This window comes from Notolabrus celidotus, chromosome 16 (genome assembly GCF_009762535.1).
Source record: "Notolabrus celidotus isolate fNotCel1 chromosome 16, fNotCel1.pri, whole genome shotgun sequence".
Lineage (NCBI taxonomy): Eukaryota > Metazoa > Chordata > Actinopteri > Labriformes > Labridae > Notolabrus > Notolabrus celidotus.
The window spans coordinates 5773-28384 of NC_048287.1; the positions used below are offsets into that span (position 1 = coordinate 5773).

Sequence of the window (22612 nt, forward strand, 5' to 3'; positions counted from 1 at the left end):
ACTGTTAAACAGTAATGAAGGCCACAGACTGCACCATGCTGACCACTGACCCCCCCCCACCATGAATAGATCCATACCATCCCTGCATTGTCTGTCACACTCCATCATCTCATCCTGTACCAACTGCTGATGACATTATAATGTATATTACATTATTTTATATAATTATCTTGCTATATTATATTATTATATTACATTATTATTGTTTACTACAACTTATGGTCATATTATATACCCATATTTATTTATCATATTGCTTAATCTGTCATTACCAACCATAATCTCACCATGTCAACCTGTCACTACTGAAACATTTTTAATACTGCCTGTAATTACTTCTATTTAATCCATTTGTAACATTTGTATTTATCTAAATTCCATTTGTAACATTTGTATATACCTAAATTGTATTCTATCTTTATTTATCTATTTTGATTTTTACTTATTTTATTTTACGTATTGAAACTTATTCTTGATTGTACATATGTCTGGGTTGCTGCAACAACTGAATTCCCCCCCGGGATCAATAAAGTAATATCTTGCAATAACTTACCTTTTCTATTTATCAGATAGAAGTGTACATAGTGTGTATATATCTGTAATAGTTGCCATATTTTATTTTAATTTTACTTTATTTTATTTTATTTTATTATATTATATTTTATCCTTGTAATTTCTATTATTATTGTTATTATATTTTTTAACTATGTTAGTACATTGTTGTATTCCCCTGTCCTGTGTTGTAAGCTGTTGTATCTAAAGAATTTCCCCCAACGGGGGACAAATAAAGTATATCTTATCTTATCTTATTTTGAAAAGCTGGTCGGTGCGTCAGTCTAATGTCTCCGGTCTGTCTACCGGAAGCTGTATCGCTGCAGTATTGCGCTTTCCTGTTTACGGGCGGGAAGAGCGAACCGAGCTGACAGTGGAAGCTCCAGTGCTCTCACAGGGAGCGCGCTTCTTTTAATTTCCTTTGCAGCTGTTAGTTTACACGTGTTAATGGTACACGGGATACTGCGGGGTCCAGTGCGTAGGATTTAAGAGGACTGTTGCTGAAAACTAAGGAGGTTTTGGTCGTGAAGGGCAGATGGAGGAACCTCCAGCAGATTCAGGCGGCGGTGCAGCGGCGCAGGGCCCCGTGGTGCAGGTGGCAGAGATACGCTGGCCGACTGGAGCTCTCCCTCTGCGGCTCCTCGAGTGGAAAGTCAAGCCCGGGTCACTTGTTAAGGTGGATTCCGTGCTTGCTCTGTGTGCCCCCATACCTCAAGAGAAGGGGGCAGAAGCTCCCAGGCTGCCAGTGAAGAAGGTGAAATCGGACCGTGCTGGAGCAGTAAAGGAGCTCTGCTGTCAGCTGGGTCAAGTCATCCCCCCCGGGTGAGTCTCTCTGCTGCCTGTCAGCTGTGGGGTTCGTACCGCTCTGCGTGTTCCCGACTTCACCCTCAGTACCGCAGTAGCTAGCTAACAAGCTAACATTGCTTTATATGTAGGTGTGTTGACGTTAGCTTGTTTGTTAGCCGCACTCAAACAGCACTTACTTGTCAAGTCTGTGAATACAAAGGAGACGTTTGGTCAAAACTTTCAAAATAAATTATATATAAAACAGAAGAAGCTGTTTCTTAACTGTTAAAGACTGAAAAAATAGTGTGCATATCCAATATAAGTCAAAGCATATTTGTTGCCATCAATTAATGTTTCTGTATCTGCGCCACTGTTACTTTGTTTCATTAAATTCACCAGCAAAACACTCGTGAGCTTTTATTTTGAAGGGAGATCACGTACGGCGCTGTGTCGTGTTGTACGCCTTGATGCAAATATACTCGCATGTGCTAAATGTGGACTTGAGATGGGATTTATGGCTCTTTGAAGGGAACCGGATCTTGAGGAGCCGTTCCTTTCAAATGGCTCATTGATATATATATTTATGTTTTAGAAGTCAACCAGGGGTAACTCGTTTTTATCAAGGAAACAATCACTGGTAGCAGTTATAATATAATGTTTGGATCAGAACAATTCAAACTCACACATCCCACCAATATATATACTCTATTGGTGGGAATTATTCTGAAATATTGATTATAATTTCATTTGGCATTGTAAACAGATGATGCCATATCCCTATGCTTCCACAGTGAGATCACTATTTAGAATATAAAATAAAGTGTTTCTCTATAAAAACTATGCAGGCTACAGATAACTTCCGTGCAAAACAACTTTACTGCAAAATTTTCCACACAAGAACATTTCAACAATACAGAAAAAAAAAATAGTATAAATATATATGTATATAAAAAATATAAATACAACTAGAATTAAAATTATGACATTATGAAAATGTGAATGCAAAATTGTACTACACCACCTGGTGTTTCTTCACCTGAACTACTTTAAAAACAGGAGCTCAGCTCCTTGACTTGAATCCACATCAAAACAATGTAAACAATAACAAAGTGTAGACAATAAGTGTAAACAAAAGACTCATGGCGCAAGCAGGTGAATACGTGAAGGCAGCGTGGGCAATCTGCATATGAAAATGGCTCCCAAATGAACGGCTCGCAACTGCGAATCGGCTCTCATCGTACACTTAAAAGAGCTGTTCTAAAGAACGACGCGTTTGCGAACGTCACATCTCTAATGTGGACACAGACTGAGGTGGTCTGACAGAGAGCTGTTTGTAGTTTTCAAAGTTACTCGCTGTTGCACCACCACCTCCTACCTGCTTCTACCTGTTCCTACCTGTCCACTTATAGTCCCAAAATAACAAAATATAATAATAACACAAATTAGTGAGAAGCAGCACGTGCTTTGGAGCAAGTGGTCAATCAATCAATCAATCAATCTTTATTTGTATAGCGCCAAATCACAACAAACGTTATCTCAAGACGCTTTTACAAACATAGGAGGTCTAGACCACACTATGTCAAATGACCCCACCTTAATCCATCATGAGCATTGCACATCGCAGTATTTAGCTAGTTACAGTGGTGAGGAAAAACTTCCTTTTAACAGGCAGAAACCTCAGGCAGAACCAGACTCATGTTAGACAGCCATCATGCCTCGACTGAGTTGGGTCTGGAAAGACAGATAGAGGGGAGTAAGAGAGAGGTGATAGTGATGAGACGAGTCGTAGAAGCTGTTGCCGCTGGAGTCCAGCACGTCCGTATCAGCTGGAGTCCAGATCGTCCACAGCAGGAGGACGTCTACGGCAGCTCAGAGGAATCTACGAGACAAGAGAGCTCAGGGACTCCAGAAAGGTCTATGGTTAGTAACTTTAATGGGACAGGCAGAGTTAAAGTAAGTGATGAGGGGGTTGGGGGGAAGAAGGTGAGCTAGGATCCCAGTGTGTCAGTGTGCCAGTTCCCCCGGCAGTCTAGGCCTATAGCAGCATGACAAAAGCTGGTCCAAGCCTGATCCAGCTTAACTATAAGCTTTATCAAAAAGGAAAGTTTTAAGTCTACTCTTAAAAGTGGAGAGGGTGTCTGCCTCCCGGACCCTGACTGGTAGATGATTCCAAAGGAGAGGGGCCTGATAACTGAAGGTTCTACCTCCCACACTACTTTTAGAGACTTTAGGTACAACTAGCAAGCCTGCATGTTGGGAGCGTAGAGTTCTAGAGGGGTAATAGGGCACTATGAGCTCTTTAAGATACGAGGGTGCCTGATTTTTAAGGGCTTTGTAGGTTAAAAGAAGGATTTTAAATTCTATTCTACATTTTATTGGGAGCCAGTGTAGAGAAGCTAACACTGGAGAAATGTGCTCCCTCTTCCTAGTTTTAGTCAATACTCGAGCTGCGGCGTTTTGAACTAGCTGAAGAATCTTTAGAGACTTATTGGGGCAGCCTGATAAGAGGGATGGTGCTACCAGTATGCATTTAAATGAGCACAACTAATCTCCATTTCTCTTCTATACACCCATATTTAAAATGCCTCAATAGGAGTGAAGTGATTACATAAAAACAAATGCTATGTATTATCATTTCTTATCATTATTGTTATTTAAAAAAAAAAAAATTATTTATAGTTTTTCAATTTTACAAATTCAAATATTTTGATAACAGCATCATACAATACTAATTAAAACCCACTTAATGAAACAAACAATTGGTAAAGATAAGTAACGGCAGAGAGAAAGACAAACAAATAATAATAAATAAAATGAAATAAAGAGTGACAAAAATTTGAACTAGATAATACATAAAGTAGGGGTGTCCCAATACAACCTTTTCACTTCCGATGCGATACCGATATTGCAGCCTTGAATTTTGGCCGATACCAATATCGACCCGATACAATATCAGCACAAATCATACATACTTTTATTTTGAAGTATGGAATGCTAGAAAAGGCTTGATCAAGTGATATTACTCAAACAGAGAACAATAAATCAAACACTTTTGTGTAATATCTTAAGTTAATGATTCAGCCGCTCACTGCTAAAAAGTAAAAAGAAAAAAATCTTGATGTGACCACTATGAAGATATTTTGATTCTCTTGATTCAAATAAAAATGCCACGGACACAATATAAGGGTTGTATTGCACTTTTACGACGGTCCCTGAATGCACCTCGCAGTGACAGAGGCACTTGACAGTCCGTTCATGGCACTGTGAAATGCATCTGCATTGTTGATGACAAGAAGTTGATCCAAATTTACTAAATGTGTCTGATGTTTCACCAAACTGGATTAAATCAAGCTCTAGACGGGAGCTTTTTACAGTGAGAGCGGCAAAAAACGTCAAACGTCAAATAGTAAACAAGCGTCCCCCGGTTGTGTCTTTGTCGCTAACGCACACCAGGGGGGTAAAAATCATTAATGAAAGTGAGACATGCATGGAGCATAGGCATGGAGGCAGGGAGAGCTGGTTCATAAAGCACACCTGCTGCAGGTATTGCCAAGCTAACACTGAGCCCCTCAGATAATAACTCAGTCTGTCACAGAATGCTTCACTTTTATTTCTAAAGATTAGACGCACTCCAGTAATGTAACGATTGTTCTTACGTTCAATAGCGGCCTCACAGAGGTAGATTGCGAACGTTCTCATGCTGTTTTTTGTAATGCTGCTTCAATGCGCATTGAGGTGGGTCGTATTAAACTTCCCCGTTTCTGTGCCACCACGGGAAACTTGTGCATGACAAGTTTTGCACTCAGCTGCAACATGTTTTTCAGACTTAAATGTAAGAAACTGCCACATGGCCGACAACACTCCTACTCATAGCATACGCTGTTGTTGTGATAACGTGGGCTCTGCATGCTGGATTCGGGCGCTGCTGGATAGAAGTGCTGGAGCAGAGTCTGGAATGGATTGCTTATATCGGAGTGCTTACATCGGAGATTTTAATACCGGACATTAATGAACAGTAGGGATGTCAATTTCAATTATTGTCCGTGATCGATCTTCAGAAATTTTAAAGATCAATTATCGATTAATCATTAAAAAATGTAGAAGTTATTCCATGTCAAATGTGTTTTTTCCCCTGAATCAAATTTTCCTTCATGACACAAACAAACAAATTGTACAGATATGTATTAGCAGAGAGAAAGACAGGTAGACAAACAGTAACAACCGAAGAAACAAAAACAGTGCTGCCAGTTGTTTGTGAGGAGATGCACGGGCGGGGCCAAGAATGAGCGGTCCCCGGAAACATTTCCCCAGACAAACGTTCATTCTCCTCATGATGACAGCATTTCAGTCACATTATGTCAATTTCCGCAATATTCCGCGTTTAACAGTAGCTTCCGTTATTATTGGCCAATTCCTTGATTCCGTCAGTGATCCGTGAACGTGGAAATCATAGGGCCCTAGAAGTGACTTGCCCAGGATTGACTTACATACTTTATATCAAGCTGTTCAATACTGTAAACAAAAGCATGTGGGCAAGATTTACAAGGTGTTTAGTAAGAGCATCTCAATATATAGTTTTGAGGCTCGCAAGTAATTTGTACATTCACCTAATAATGTGTTTAAATCTATTCAATAATGAACTAAAAAGCCTCTCCTGATACATAAAATGAAACTTAAGTGTTCACAATAATGTTTTTCTTCTTCTTTTTCAGGGGTGTAATCATCAGAGTGGAGGAATGCAGCCATCCAATAGTAATGAAGGGTTTATGTGCTGAATGTGGCCAGGATCTGACTCAGTAAGGAAACACAAAGCAGTCACTAGGGATGTAAGGATATATCGCAAGACGGTAAAAAATTGCTACAAATAAGAGTGGATTAAAATCCATTCAACAAAATTTGTATCTGGATATTATTTTTAAACAGTAGAAGGCGCTATCTGCATTATACTCTGCTTGTTCAACAAGTCTCTTGCGCTGCTCTATCGTCACTCGCTGAGTGGAGGTGTTTTAAGTTTAAAGCATGTTTCAGAATCAGCTGACTGAAAGTGTTGCTCACAGCGGAGACGCTCGCTCACTTTTTTTCTCTGCTGCCGGACTGATTCTGACACGGTTGCGCTCCCGGCTGACACCTGACCGCGTCTAAATGCTTATTTTTCTGGGTAAGAACGAGAAAACTGGACACCGAGTCTGAAATCTGATTCTGTTCATTTGTCCTGCTGCAGTAAATCCACAATGAAATACCCCCATAATACAAAGATAAGTGAAAGATTAACATTTCAGTTATATTTAAATTTTAAAACGTTATTTACTGTAGGAGCTATTTATTTGTCTAAGTTTTCATTGAACTTTATAAGACATGCTGCTGAGCCCGGGAGCTCCCTGCACTGTTTGTTAGAATAAAAAAAAAAAGATGTCTATTGTCTAAGATGAAAAACACCTTACATATTGCAAATATGAAAAGCTGTTTAATGTGCTTAAAGGCATTTAAACAAAGTTAAGTGTTGGAGTTTGTATTATTCAAAATTTTGACGCCAATATTTCCCCTTTTACTGCAAATCAATATCGGCTCCAAATATCGGTTATCGGCCTCCTTGACTACGAATAATCAGTATCGGTATCTGCCCTGAAAAAAACATATTGGTCTATCTCTAATTTGTTTTAATATTTGATATTTTCATTTGATAATTATTCACTTTCCATTTCTCTATAATTGTTGTGAAATTTTCCGACAAGGTATTTTTGTACGGCCATTTTAGTTTTTTTGCAAGGTGCTGAAAAAAAGTGTGCAGTGGTTTTATTTGAGTAACAACACACCTTAAAAATGAAAAAGGATGACTTTGTTTAAAAAGAAATATATGAGAATAAATATATATCCCATCTGTCCATATCTGAGGACTGAAATAAAATAGAAGTTATTTAAATTAAGAGTTGAATCCAGTTTTCTTGAAAACCGTTAGAGACTTGTGAGTGAATCGTATCGTGAATCAAAAATTTGGATTGGAATGGAATCGTGGGTTGAGTGTATCCTTACATCCCTAGCAGTCACTCTTTACACTTTGTTTCTGTCTGTTCTTCACATGTTCCTGACATGTTTGTTCACACTGTGACCCATACAGCACACTGAAACATGTGAAGTTAACTTCTGCAATGTGATCTTTAGAGTAAACACCATGCATTTAACACTTATTATTGAGAGACCTTTTCAGAAGCAGGCCTAATAATGTGCCTGTAAAACCACTCCTGATCTAAACCAGTTTTAATACCATCAGAGGACACTAGAGGTCACACAGAGACAAGTCCTCTGACTGCAGGCTCTGTGTCCCTGTGGTAAGGATGTGATTATCTGATAATAGAGACATTAATACTGGTATCAAATTGCAGCAGGTATTAAGGGACTGTTCTGGGAATTTCAGTGACATCAACACCTTGAAGTTTGCTTTGTTAGAGTTTATGATGCTCAAACCTGATAAACAGGAAGGCATAACTTCAAACTCAGAAATCAGTTTGGGAACTTTTAGAGCCCTAGCACCGACATGGTCGGCGAAGGCCCTATTGGAACCCTAGGAATTTTTAGGGCACGACCACCGACATGGTCGGCGAAGGCCCTATTGGAACCCAAGGAATTTTTTATTCTTTCTTTCTACCCTCAAAGTAAATTGCCTTTTTGGAGCCTTCATCATGCCCCGAAACTCACTAATAGTTGCACATGCGTCAGGCCTGGCAAAAATTTAGATACTGTGGTGCTCCCGTGAAAAATTCCCAAAAATGGCTCAATAGGGCCACCTTCAATTTTCAAATTTCAAGGGGCCAGCCCTTGAAAGCAGGGGCTCACATGAGGCGGTGGCTGCAGGTGTGCGAGGGCCCGTTCATCGCCGCTTGCGCCTTTCATTTTTTTTGGTTCCACTTTGAACCCTTTTAGAAAGTTCTGACCAAGGATTGCACTTCAAACCATCTGTGAAGGGTCTCATCCAGAACATCCAGAGGTTTTACTGGACTGGTACCATTTAAAGTGGAAAAAAAACCAGATCCTGTACCTTTGTCTAAAAGGGTTTTTGTTATGTCAGGGTATTTTCAGAAAGTATGCTGTCATAGCTCCTTGATTTGTTTGCCTTTATGTTTTGATAATAATAATAATAATAATAATAATAATAATTAAAACCGCAAGCGGCGATGTGCAGGCCCTCGTTCAAGCACCGCCTGATGAGCGCGAGTCTCAGATGTGCACTACTGCCTGATTTAAGGCACCGCCTGATGTGCTGCAGGTGTTGCTGTGCTGCCTAGGCTGAAACTGTGAGCTTACCTGTGCAGCTATCAGCATAGTGTACATTGCAGTACCGCCTGTCACCAGTAGGTGCTGCTGTGTCTTTAATTAAGTTCTGATGGATTGTTCATCACAGATCATTATAGAAAGAGTTGTGATCACAAGCATGTTAAAAACATGTTCTGAGAGTAAATACTGCTTGTGTCCATTAGGTGACGCTATTCATATGACAAACATGTGTATGTAGATGAGTTCAGGCTGGGTCCATGATGAAACATGTCAAATTTGGAAGAGATCGGAGATTGTATGTAAATGTCAGTACAACGCATTTCCTGTGGGTGGCGCTATGGCTGTAGTAGATAAATGAGTCCATAGGTGTGTTGAGGGATGGACCCTGATCATGTGTATGTAAGTTCAAACAAATTGAACACTGTATGAAGGAGCTATAAGTATTTCCTGTTTCATGGCGAGACATCAGAGTTTGAGGCGTGGCCACGCCCACATCCATTGACTTAGGAAGATTCCTTTTGACAAATGTTCATCTGCAGTGTGAAAACAACATTGTGAGCGAAGCAGGAGTTGATTGGACAAAAACTGTAGGACATGTGATTTTCTGCTGCCAGTAGGGGGCGCTATATGATATTGTTGAATATTTGCCTATAGAGGCGTTCAGGCTGTGGCACTTATCATGCATGACCGGTCTGGGCCTGATCCATTATTGCATATGAGAGATATAACTGTTCAGAGTTTTTCAAAATGTCCTCCAAATGTAGCGAGGTGCCACGCCCACACCAATTGACTTAGAGAAATTCTGTCTGATAACTTTTGACCGTCTTCACCATGACGTTAAGAGGATTTTTTGTAGGTCTTGGCATGATACCTATCCCAAAAGTTTTTAATGCATGTATTTTGAACCGTATTATGGGGCTGGCCTTTTCAAATTTTCAACTTCAAGGGGGCGCCGTTTAGCCATTTTGGGGAATTTTTTTTCGGGACCACCAAAATATCAAATTTTCACCAGGCCTGGTCCATGTGCAACGGTTGGGGACTTTTGGGCCGCGTTAAGGCAAGCAAATTGGAAATTCAAAATACGGAAGAAAGAAATAAAAAAAAGAATAATCCTTAGGGTTACAAGAGGGCCTTCGCCGACCTTGTCGGTGCTCGGGCCCTAATAATAATCCTTAGGGTTTCAAAAGGGCCTTCGCCGACCTTGTCGGTGCGCGGGCCCTAATAATGATAAAGAAAGAAAGAAAACCCTCTATGGTTTATTGATCCTGCCCAGAACAATGTACACTTACTACCAGTCAAAAGTTTGGAAACACCTTCTCATCTGACGTTTTTTATTTTTTTGAATTATTGTAAACACTGTAGATTAATAATGAAGACATCAAAACTATGAAAGAACATATATGGAATTATTTAATTAACAATAAAGTGTATTTTCAGAAAGTAGTGCTATAATAGCTCCTTGTTTTGTTTGCCTTTATGTTTTGATAATAATAATAATAATAATAATAATAATAATAACAATATGAATGATGAATGAATCAATAAAGAAAGAAAGAAAGAAAGAAAGAAAAACCCTCGATATGGTTTATTGAACCTGCCCAGAACAATGTATCTTAAATCTTAAATAGTCTTTGGGTGCTAAAAAAGATCCACCCTGGATTTTATACACAGAACCCTTGGATATTTCAAGTATTTCATCTTCATCTCTTATATTGAAGTGTTTTATCTGGCAAAAAAATTGAGTGTTGTACATCATACACTTGAAACTGAATGTCTCTCAATCCACCTTTTGTCTCTGGTCCTTCCTCAGCTGACAGAACCAACCCTGGTGTGTTACACATTGGAGTGATAGAGATACCAGAGTTTAATATCATTTTAAGCATGTGTAAACTTTGACATATTTTTGCACAAAGACATTTGTACACTCGTTCTTTAAAATGGACTAGAAGGACTGGACTGTGTTTTTTTTTGGTTGTAACGTGAGAGAGATGTGAGCGATACATTAACCACAAACTGTACGACTCCCACTCTTTCTCTGTCTTTCATAGACTGCAGAGCACAAATGGGAACCAGCAAATCCCCATCTCCACAGCAACGGTCTCCATGGTGCACAGTGTCCCCGAGCTGATGGTCAGCTCAGAGGTGAGTCATATGATGGAGATACCTGAAAGCACAGGCAGCCAGTAGAGCAGACTTCACATCATGAAACCTTTGTCTGTGCTCATTTCCATGCGAGAGCAAATCTTCAGATTAAGTTTAATCCTTGTAGGGATGTTTGTAAGAGCTTTTCAGTTTCTCATGTGGAAATCTTTAAAAACATGTAGACCAAATCACTGTCCCTTATAAAACAACACTGGACACACATGTAGTGTATTTAACAGAGACATTTAAAACAGCTTTATATCAATCAATCAATCAATCAATCAATCAATCAATCAATCAATCAATCAATCAATCAATCAATCAATCAATCAATCAGACTTTATTTATAAAGCGCTTTTAATATAATGACATTGTAACAAAAAGTGCTGTGCATAAAAACAACTTTAAATAGAATTCATTAAAAAGGGAAAAAAAGAGAGATTTATAAATAAAAAAATAAAAAGACCCCCCATCCTCCCAACCCAAGCCCCAACCCCAGACCCACCCCACAATTCTAAGGTTATGAACACAATATATGCAACAATAATAATAATAACAACAATAAAAATAAAATAAATAAATGAGAAATGAAAAAGAAGTGGCTTATCTTAATGAGGAAACACTGGAGGTAAAATAAGATGTTAAAACTCAACACAGGAAATAAACTCACCAAAATAAAATACATTTCTAAGATAATAAAACACTAAAATATTAGACCATTAAAAGATAAGATGCTATACAATAAATAAATAAGTAAAATAAAATTTGACTAAAATTTGAACTAGACAATGAATAAATAAATAAATAAATAAATACATTTATAAATAAATAAATAAATACATGAATAAAATAAAAAGTGACTAAAATTTGAACTAGATAACAAACATGAGACCACATGATGTTTGTTCCACGTGATAGACAATCGAAAACAAATAATGTGTTCGAGTGCGTTCTTTACAATCAATTCATCTATACTGGATTAATTGCTTACACCCCTAGCAAACACTAAGCCTTAAACTATATTCTAACCTCTAGACATAAACTTAAAGCTCCCTTGAGAAACTTTCAGTTTGTGCTGAATTTGGCGCCTCCTGTGGGCAAAGCTGTACCTTTATCCCTCTGCTCATTCTGTCCTTTAGAAGAGATTTCGATATAAAAATAATCACATTCTGCTCTCTTTTTACAGTCAAATGTATAAGTCTTCTACAATCTGGCTAAAATAATGGGTACACAAAAATAAAGGATAGATATAGTGCATAAAGCTGTAGTATTTGGAGAATGAAAGGAGAACTAAATCACAAAGGTGAAATGATCAAAATATAAAGACATGAAATCATACGAGAGGTGCCTGATATAAACAGATTGATAAATAAAAGTTATTGATGATTAGGTTTGTGTTGTTTCCTTGAAATCTTGAGATATCTCATTTATCGTTTTTGTGCATTCCAACAGCAAGCAGAACAGCTGGGCAGAGAAGACCAGCAGAGACTCCAGCGGAACAAAAAGCTGGTCCTGATGGTGGATCTGGACCAGACCCTTATCCACACTACTGAACAGCACTGCCAGCGTATGTCCAACAAGGTATTACTCCATCATGTCACTGTTTCAGACTCTTACACTAAAACTTGATGTGATGCACAGAGGGTTAATGTTTGAAGCTGTACAGATCTGAGGCTTTACGTTAAAAGTGTGTGGCCACATTGTACCCGACCTTTCTGACGGGAACCTTAAAGGAGCCCTCTGGGGTTTTCTTGTAAACAAACTAAAGTTATGTTTATATATATTTTAAAGGCCAAACAAACTTCTTGAACTCATTTCTCTCTTCTAATGATCAATAACTGAACATTGCATTTGTTCAAACCTGTCTGTGTTTCTGACACGTGTTCTTGGTAGGAATGACACAATTATCAATATATTATTACCTGGCTCTCTTACTTATGTTCCAGCTGTGTAAGATGCTTGATTCTGATTGGTCAAAACCCCTTGACGACGGTTATTAACTTTCACTAACATGATCAACACCAGAGACAAACTGATCACACTTCATGTCAAATCAATCCACAGAAAAGAGTTCAGACACATTTAGCTTCTGCTTGTTGACACCATAGACAGTAAGGTGAGGGGAAACCGTTAGCTTCCGTTGTGGCTAAAACGTTAGCTTAGGTTAGCATGCTAAATCAGCAGGCTACAGACGTTTCCATATTGGATCCTGTCCATCAACCTGATGAAGGAGTGGAGCAGGTGAGAGAAACTTTAGGTTAGCGATCTCTCCAAAGAAAGTTAAACCATGAGCGGTGGTGATGATAGCAGCAGGGTTCAAAGTTGTGACATTAGTTTATTTTTAAAGGTGTGTGAACCACAGAGCTCAGAGAAGAAGGAGAGCTGAATGAAGACTCTCTCATGTTCAATCCACCGCAACAGGCAGAGAAGAATCCACCATGGAACGATCACTGACATAGAATCACTGGGACTATTTTTAAAAACTGTAAACATAAATCATTTAAATCAATAAAATAATCTTAAGTGAGGAGCTGGGTAATAAGCATTGTTCTGTACAGCATCAACCGTCCAGTATGCACATCTGAATTGCGGTATTTTTGGATTTTGCACATAACTTGCTTCCATGCATTACATTCCAGTCTTAATCAGCTATGTTTGTGAGGATACCCCAGCAGGTAACGTCGTCATTCAAAAAACAGCAGCCCTTTGCTTTCCATCATACGCAGCCCACTGGTTCAGAGAAACAAAAAAACATAAAAACAGACTCCTGTGCTCAGGATTAGCAGCTTTTTTTGATGTCTGGAGATGTGGGCCTTCGTCACCCTATGAAAAAACTTGATCCTTGTTACAAAGTACCCTCCTGCACATTCTCTGCACTGAGGTTATTCCAACAGTGTGCAAAGGTATGGAGAAGACATTGGCTGAAACACAGAGCCAATTTTGCACTACAGGTGGTAGGACCTAGTGGGCAACACAGATTTACCTCACTGTGACGGGTCACTATTTGTCAGATTTAGAAATGAAGAGGGCAGGACTCAAAACCTGTCCTCTGTATGAAAGTTACACATGTGCTTGTTTGGCGGAGGAATCAACAGTGAAGTGAATACCTGGAAGTAAAAGAGGCCAAACATGTTTCTCCCAGTAGCCACACCTTGTTTTAATAACATATATTTATTTTATGAAATACATTACACCGGGAATGTCTAGAAATTAAACTTTCTTTTTTTGCTCAACAATATTTTCATTAGTTTTTTCAGATTAATACAGTGCAGTGAGCTCTTGGAATGAGGGAAGATACAGAAAAGAATCAGTAACCCCCTCCCTTGTTCCCTCAAATCCCTGTCTACTGCCAGATGTTCATGTTACTGTGTATCAAATTCTGGAGTTAAAGCTGGGGTTGGTAGTCAGATTTAGATACACTTTTTGTTATACTGGTTAAAATGATCTTTATGTCGATAGATGGCAATCAATACATAATGTGTTCTTAAAAAAGGGTGAAATAAAAGCTGCCATCTACAGCCGGAGTAAATCAGAATCAGAATCAGAATCAGCTTTATTCGCCAAGTATGCTTGAACACACAAGGAATTTGACTTTAGTAAACTGTGCTCTCTTGTACAAGGCATAAGAATAAGAATAAGAATAAGAATAAGAACTACAATAAAAAATAAAATAAAAAATATAATAACAATAACATTAGCTATAAATACAAAGAAACAACAAATAGGCTTGACTAATATGTACAGGCTAAAATAATATGATAAAGTGCAGTGGTGAGTTGCAGAGGTAGTTTTACATTATAAAAATAGAAGTTAAATAGTACAAAAAATTGAAATATGGAATTCTGCTTGGAGAATTGTTGCATTGTGTATCTACATGTATATTTACAGAGAGTGTTTATCTGACAGGTATGACACTGTTATGGTTTAGTGTTCATCAGAGTGACAGCCTGGGGGAAGAAACTGTTCTTATGGCGGGTTGTTTTGGCGCACAGTGATCTGTAGCGCCTGCCGGAGGGGAGGAGTTTGAAGAATTTGTGTCCAGGGTGTGAGGGGTCAGCGGTGATGCTACCTGCCCGTTTCCTGGCCCGGGACCGGTACAAGTCCTGGATGGGGGGCAGGTCGACACCGATGATTTTTTCTGCAGTCCTTATAGTCCGTTGCAGTCTGTGTTTGTCTAGTTTGGTTTGCAGAGCCAAACCAGACAGTGATGGAGGTGCACAGAACAGACTGGATGATGGAGGTGTAGAACATGATCAGCAGCTCCTGGGGCAGGTTGAACATCCTCTGCTGGGCCTTTTTTCTGATAGTGTCTATGTGGGAGGTCCACCTCAGGTCCCGGGAAATAGTGGATCCCAGGAACCTGAAAGAGTCCACAGTAGACACAGTGCTGTTCAGGATGGTGAGGGGGGGGGGAGTGGGGGGGGGGGCTTCTCCTGAAGTCCACTGTCATCTCAAAAGTCTGTGTTTCTTGAGTTGAGGAGCAGCAGTTCATCCATCTAGTTGCCAGGGAGCGGACATTCGCCAGGTGAATGGACGGGAGCGCACTGCGTAACCCCTGCTGTCTCAGTCTGACGAGCGCGCCTGCTCGCTTGCCCCGGCGCCGGCGTCTCCGGCAAAGACCATAGAGAGCTGCGGCTCCACCAGCAAGAATCTCTGTGTAACTTCCAGGTTCAATGAAAACCGGTGTAAAAAGTTCAGCAGTGGACTGTCCAGTGTTAATAAGTTCTTCTCTGGTAAAAGAAACCAGAGAAGCGGAGCATAAAGATACAATAAAAGAGAAAAACGCAACAAGTACGAGAGAGCGCAGTACCAGGGCGACCGTCCGTGGTGCCATCTTGGATAAACCTGGGAAAATACCAACCAATCACCGTTTTTTGGGTCCCAAAATTTTAAACCAATCAAATCCCGTCCTGCCCACCTCCTGCGCGTACATTTCCCCAGCGTGTACTACGAGTCCCCATCCCCTGCCTCCGCTTCCCCTAACTCTGTTTACTGCCCCTCTCACTCAACCTCGGGCCTGTCCCCTCTGACCCGATGAGGTGCTTTGCTCAGGACTGTAGTCCGGATCAGAGTCTAAAAAGCTCTCACCACGGGGACTCTGACAAGCAAAAGAGTTAATGACTAGGGATGCACCGATATGAAAATGTTGGCCGATACCGATATCCGATATTAATATTTCTGTTATGTCCGATAACCGATATTTACCGATATCGATATATGTTAAAAAAAATAAAGTTTCTGAGATGACAAAATTTTGTACAGACTTAAAATCATGCAAACAGAATTCTTGAATGTCTTCCTTTATTTTCAAAAGGTGTTTCACTTCTAAATAAGAAGGTTACAGGGCTACCATAAAACACAAGTAACCAACAGTGTTACTTTTTAGCAACCCTCACAACTTGTAGCAAGTGTGTAATTAAACCCCTCAACTCACAAAACTCCTGTGAGAATGTCTGGATCATAAATTACAAAAATGATCATAAATCAAAATAAAATCCTGACAAAGTTACCTTAACAAACTTACCAGTATTCATGGCAACCAGGCATTTATTAAATTGCAAAACAAGTTTTAAGCTCCACTGCATTTCAACTCAAATCTGTGAAAAGGCTAAATCAAAAACATGTCCTGACTGTCAGTTCCAACTTGCACTGTAATTTTCAAGTAAATGTCCCAACACTGAAACAATGTTTCCACCAAGCAGACATAAAAAACACTATACAGGTGCAAATTAGTGCAAGTCAATTTCAAGTCCTATCTATAAAAATGCTAAATCAAAATATTAGAACTGTGACATAACTAACTCAAAAGACATGGTAGTCTGTGTACATTTACCAACTTAATATAGCAGCCACAATGTACTCAAATTAATGTCCCAAACACTGAAACAGGGTTTCCACATGACACTGTAGGTTAAAGTCTAGGCCTCCTTCATCAGCAAAGGCAGGTTTTTTTTGACAAAGAGAAGCATTTCTGCTTTCTCACACTGGATCCTGTTTCTTTTTTCATCAACAATGTGTGATGCAGCAGAGAAGAGACGTTCGCTGTCCACACTTGTACATGGAGCTGAAAGGTACTTGCATGCTGCTTTGGCCAGGGCAGGAAAGCGAGACAAGTTGCTTTTCCAATACTTCAGTGGGCTCTCATTTCTGGGGATGGGGGCCTCACTCAAATAGCCATGCACCTACAGAAATGTAGACAAGTGTATTACTATGTATGTCTGATAAATTACCAGCAATCTGGACATTACAACATTTTCCTCTTAAGAGCTTTGTTGAACTTTGCTCTGAGCAGATGACCAGTGCTAAAGGTCGACCACAAGAGGGCAGAGAAGCATTACTAAATACGGTATTTCTTAACAATTAGTTTTTTTTTATTTAATTAAATTGACTAGTAACTCTATAGAATGTACAGCACATTAATAAAAAATACAAAATCATTACACAAAGGATTCTAACAGGCTTCATTATTTGAATAAGAGACAGGATCTGATAATACTATACCTGCACACTTGTGCGGCTCGTCAGGCCTGCGTGCTGTTCCATGATCAAGTTTTCCTCCAGAATTTCATCATACATGTCAAGCAGCGTATTTCCACCCTCGTCGCTTGTTCTTATCTTCTTCTCTTGAGGTTCTTCTGTGTCCGGTGTCTCCGTAGTTCTGTCGCTGTGCGTCATTTTGTCCACTTGCTTCTGGAGCATATTTACAGCCGCTTGCTTGGTGACCGTGTCAAAATAATGGTCTTTGTACCTAGGGTCAAGGATCGTTGCCAAGTAGTAAAGCGGCTCGGAGAAAGCGCTTCCAAATCGCTCGTTCACAGCTTCCAGTAGAGTGCTCTTTGCTGTGCCGACGCCACTGTCTGTGTCAGCCGTCTTGCTCAGCAAACGTTTCAGCGCCACAACAGAGGGAATCACGTCCGCAGCAGTAGCCAAGTGTGAGCTGATCTCCCTCGTTAATTGATCAAATGGAGTGAGAAGCATGGTCATGTTTTCAACGAGGCCCCACTGATATGCGCTGAAACAAGCAGGCAGCTCATGATCTGCTCCATACACACCAAGTGCGCGCTTCTGATCCAGTAAACTTTTCATCATATAAAAAGTACTATTCCACCTGGTTGTGACATCTTGTTGTAGCATCTTGGGTTTCATGCCTAACTCTTGCTGTATGATTCTCAGTCGAGAGGTGGCGAGTTGAGAGTGGCGAAAATGTCCGACTATTTTCCTTCCAATAGCCACACAGTCAGAGATGCTCCTCTGGCTTAACACTCCGTTATGCACTGCTAGCTGCAGCGTATGAGCCATGCAGCCCAGGCTTTTAACGCCGCACTCGTCCATTGCCTTCTGCATATTCCGAGCATTGTCGCGAAGCACAACATGCACATTGTCTTTTTTAATTTTCCACTGAGCAAACATGGAGTCAAATGCGCTAGCGATGGCAGCCCCAGTATGCGATCCTGCAAACTCTTGTGCATGCAAAACAGCTCTCTTCATTTCAAAGTTTTCATCAATCCACTGAGCAGTAAGGCTCAACATACTCATCTGACTTACATCCGAACTCCATATATCCGTAGTGAAACTAATGTCAGTCACATTGTCCAACAATTTGTGGATATGCGTGGCCACGACTTCGTGCAAAGCAGGGAGGGAAACGTCGGAAAAGTAGCGCCGACTTGGAAGGCTGTAGCGGGGTTCAATATGCTCCATCAACCGCCGAAATCCTCTGTCCTCCACTATGGAAAATGGCTGGTCGTCAAGAGCAATCATTTCCATTACCTTATTCGTTATTGACCTGGCTTTTGCGCTGTCCTTGGCAAATTTCTTGGTTTGGTCGAGTACTTGCTGTATAGGGCTCCCAACTGCGGCTGCTGCTGTTGTTTTTGCCTTCTGGCTAACGTTAGTAGCGTTAGCTTCCTGCCATTGTTTGTGAACTTCTGGATGGCGGTTTTTCAAGTGACATATTAAATTTGTTGTGTTGAATGACTTGACGCGGCATCCCCCTCGCATTACCTCGACTTTGCAAGTGTTGCATACTGCTTTTCGAGTATCTTCAATCGACACCGTAAAAAACGACCACACCGCTGACATTTTTTCTTCCTTTTAGTTTCACTCCCCACAATTCCGTGTTGCAGTGTCACTGTCACATGCCCAAACAGATACCACATGGCCAAATCCCACACAAACAGCAACTAGACGGAAATAAACATCGGTTGTTAATATCGTCCCAATTTTACTCATCAGACCGATGCCGATATGTTAAAAAATGACAAACATCGGCCGATACCGATATTAATGCCGATATATCGTGCATCCCTATTAATGACATTCAGTAAGTCCTACAGAAATGTAGATGTGCTGTAGCGTCCGTCCGGACACTGTAGTGATGACAAGCCGATTCGTGAACACATTGATCTTTACTAACCGGTCACTGTTGGCCGTGATCACGCCAACCAACAAAACAACAATCAATGTTTGAATGAATGAAAAACTTCTCCTCTTGTCTCTCCTCTCTCCCGCTCGCCCTCGCACACTCTCTCACATACCCTCTCCTTGATGCTGCCTTCACTAACTGTTAACACTGTAGGAATTAAGAACATCTACACTGAACACGTTTAACGAACAGTAGAGCTGTTACAGTATTATATATGTGTTATAACTTTCATCCTGATATCGTGTCACCAGTACAACTGGATAATGCTAGCATGACAGTTGTGAGTACTAACAGCAGCCATGTTTGTTTGTGTTTTTAACTTTCACTATGAGAATGTTTTGGTGAGGACCGGTTTTGAATCAGTCATGATCATATGGTGATGAATCTGGCGTCGTTTTGGAGGTGCTCCGAGGGGAAGGGGGGGAGGGGTTAGACAGAGTCCTGAAGACATGCTACATTCAAATTCATGCTAGTTTTCCGAGACTACCAACCCCAGCTTTAAAGGACAAAGTGCTTGAATTCGGGTTTCATGAAGCCTGAAATAAAGAGAATGACATAGAGAAACAAAAAATAAAAAGGAAATAAAATTAAATATCCTACTGTGTATCCTACAAAGTAGACAAGTAACGGAAAAGTGAAAAAGTTTGACAGACAGACATTAAGGATTCAAATTGTATGAGTTTAATGTATCACAGATGTATTATTCAAAAAGAAAAAGACTAGAAGAGGAGGGTGCTTATTTAAAATGATGGGAGTTTCGTAATGTGGTCCAGGAAAGGTCCCCTTATCTTTTTGAATTTTTTGTTACCGCCAGTGACCGAGTAGCGAATCTTCTCAAGGTCTAAACAAATCATAAGGTCTTTCAGCCACTGGCTGTGGGTGGGCGGGGCAGCATCCCTCCACCTTTTATATATGTGAGCTCTGTGAATGACTTTAAACTGCAGTAGGCAGTGGCGGGCACAGAAAGATGTTGAGTTAATGAGCCTGAGGATAGATTCCCACAGATTTTCTGACAGTGTGAGGTTCAGGTCACGTTCCCAGGCAGCCTTTATTTTGTCCAGGGGATTGTGTCTTATAGATGTTAGCTTATTGTATACCATAGAAAGGAGCCCTATGCGTGTTGGATGCAGTTCAAGCACATCGTCAACAATGCTTGTATCAGATAGAAATTAAACTTTAATGCACTTAAAAGATGGTTTTGGCTGACAGAACTGAACAGACCCAAACACAGCGACCAAAAAAATCCCAGTAATAGTCAAACTGGAGGCTAACTGTGTTGTAACAGAGATCGTCTTCTCTCCTTTGCAGGTTTATTGCGTTATTTCTCCGTGCGTTAGTCTCAGTAATCAGGCAGAACCCAGTGTCATGTGAAGTGTGCGATTCTTTTGAATTCAATCAATCAGACTTTATTTATAAAGCGCTTTTCATACAATGACATTGTAACACAAAGTGCTATGCATAAAAACAACTTCAAATAGAATAAATGAAAAAAATATATATAAAAAAGTGTGCAGCCCTCAGATCTTCAGGTAGGGTGTTCCAAAGGCGAGGGCCGTGATGATAAATGGCTGCCTCACCATGAGTCTTTGTTCCAACTTTTGGTACCATTAAAAGTCCACTACCTGATGACCTGAGGGCTCTCACTGGCTCATATGATAAAAGCAAATCTGATAAATAATAAGGAGCAAGACCATTAAGAGATATATAAAACAATAAAATAATCTTAAAATCTATTCTTAAAGATACTGGATTGAATGTGTTGGTAATTAAAACTCTTTTGACTTCCCTCAGGGCATTTTCCACTTCCAGCTCGGGCGAGGAGATCCAATGCTTCACACTCGACTACGCCCACACTGCAAAGAATTCCTGGAAAAAATTGCCAAACTCTATGAGTTACACGTCTTCACTTTTGGGAGCCGCCTTTATGCACATACTATTGCAGGTAAAGGAATTTTTATTGTTTTCAGATCTTTCCCACATTGCAGGCACCGATCATATTAATCCAGAGATTATTTTATATCAAAGTCTAACATAGTCTTCTTCTTGTACTGCCTTGTTTTGTCCATGAGAGGGAAGTGTCTGCTCATGTTTAGTATCCCAGCTGATGTCTGCTCACTGCTGTGAATGTAAGGTCTGAGTCATTTAAATAAGTGAGGGTGTTACATTTTATTTAAAAAATTTTTTAACTGTTTATTTTGATTTTTCACAGCTTGACATACAGTTTCTACATTACTTACCATCTATATAATGAATAATAATAATAATAATAATAATAATTATATAATTATACAAAATAAATGAATACAATAAAAAAAAATGTATATAAATTAAATACATAGAACTGAATGGGTCAGAGCCACCCATATAACCACGCTCTATGCTGAGCTCAGCTCCGTCATGCAGATCGCATGGTTACATGTCCAAATAAATATGAACTCAGTTCCATCTTTGCATAAAAAAGTTTGTCTCCAATTGCAGATTTTCTGTCATCTGTTCCATGATGTAGACCTGCTTTAGTCTCTGTTACTACAGAGCAGTTTTTGGTGGCTTTGTGTCCTTCCAGTTAATAGTAATCCTTTTTGGGGAAATTAACATAAATATATGTATTATGTACCTCCGATCTCTGTTATATAAACCTTTGAGTAAAACTCTCAACAAAAATATCAGGGGATCCAAGGGCACATTGACAAGTAAAATATTAGCTCAACTCAACTCAACTTCATTTATATAGCACCTTTCATACATATAAACATGCAGCCCAAAGAGCTTCACAAAATAACAGACAGTAAACAACTGCAATGGTAAAATGATAAAAGGCAGGATTATAAATAAAATATGTACAAATAAAATAAAATCAATACAGCAAAACTGATAAAATAGGTAAGAGTGGAAATAAAAGTTAAAAGTAAGGTAGCGTTGACAAGATGAGATGAATACAGGGAATAAAATAAATAAATAAATAAATAACTAAATAAGATATATAAATGTAGAAGCAATGATTCAAATAGTAATAATAATAATGCAGTCCAGGGCTAAAAACAAATTACTCCAAATTAAAAGCTAGATTAAAAAGTTTAGTCTTAAGTTTACTTTTAAAAACTTGCTTTTATCGATTTGTCCTTTGACATTCATCCAGAATTCCTGAATTTTAGGGCAGTCCCAAAAGATATGTGTGTGGTCCCCTATTTTCCACACTGCATCCAGCATAATGCCACTGAGGGCTCTTTTACATACAAAGAAATAACATACAGTGTGTGAAAATACCTCTTTTTCATTTTACAATCAAATTCTTTCCATAGTTGGCTGCTGATTCCTCTGTGGCTGTTAGCACAGAGATATTCCCGCACACCATCTTTAGTTATAACATTTAACTCTAGTTCCCATTTTTCTTTTGATGTTCCAGGTGTTTTAAGAGAGGTCAGCTGTAAGCCTTTTATA

At 39.6% G+C, this 22612-nt stretch overlaps 1 protein-coding gene across 3 annotated transcripts in view; it reads left to right on the forward strand.

Moving 5' to 3' along the window:
* Window positions 1-867: 867 nt before the first annotated feature.
* Window positions 868-22612, forward strand: part of ctdp1 (CTD (carboxy-terminal domain, RNA polymerase II, polypeptide A) phosphatase, subunit 1) — a 140859-nt gene continuing 119114 nt past the window's right edge. For 2 of the 3 annotated variants that reach the window (XM_034704477.1, XM_034704476.1), the window contains exons 1-5: window positions 868-1374; window positions 6051-6134; window positions 10656-10749; window positions 12202-12330; window positions 20966-21116. In XM_034704477.1, the coding sequence (XP_034560368.1) occupies window positions 1088-1374; window positions 6051-6134; window positions 10656-10749; window positions 12202-12330; window positions 20966-21116 (745 nt within the window). In that variant the 5' untranslated portion in view covers window positions 868-1087. The remainder of the gene's footprint in view (window positions 1375-6050; window positions 6135-10655; window positions 10750-12201; window positions 12331-20965; window positions 21117-22612) is intronic. The other variant, XM_034704475.1, reaches the window with a different exon arrangement.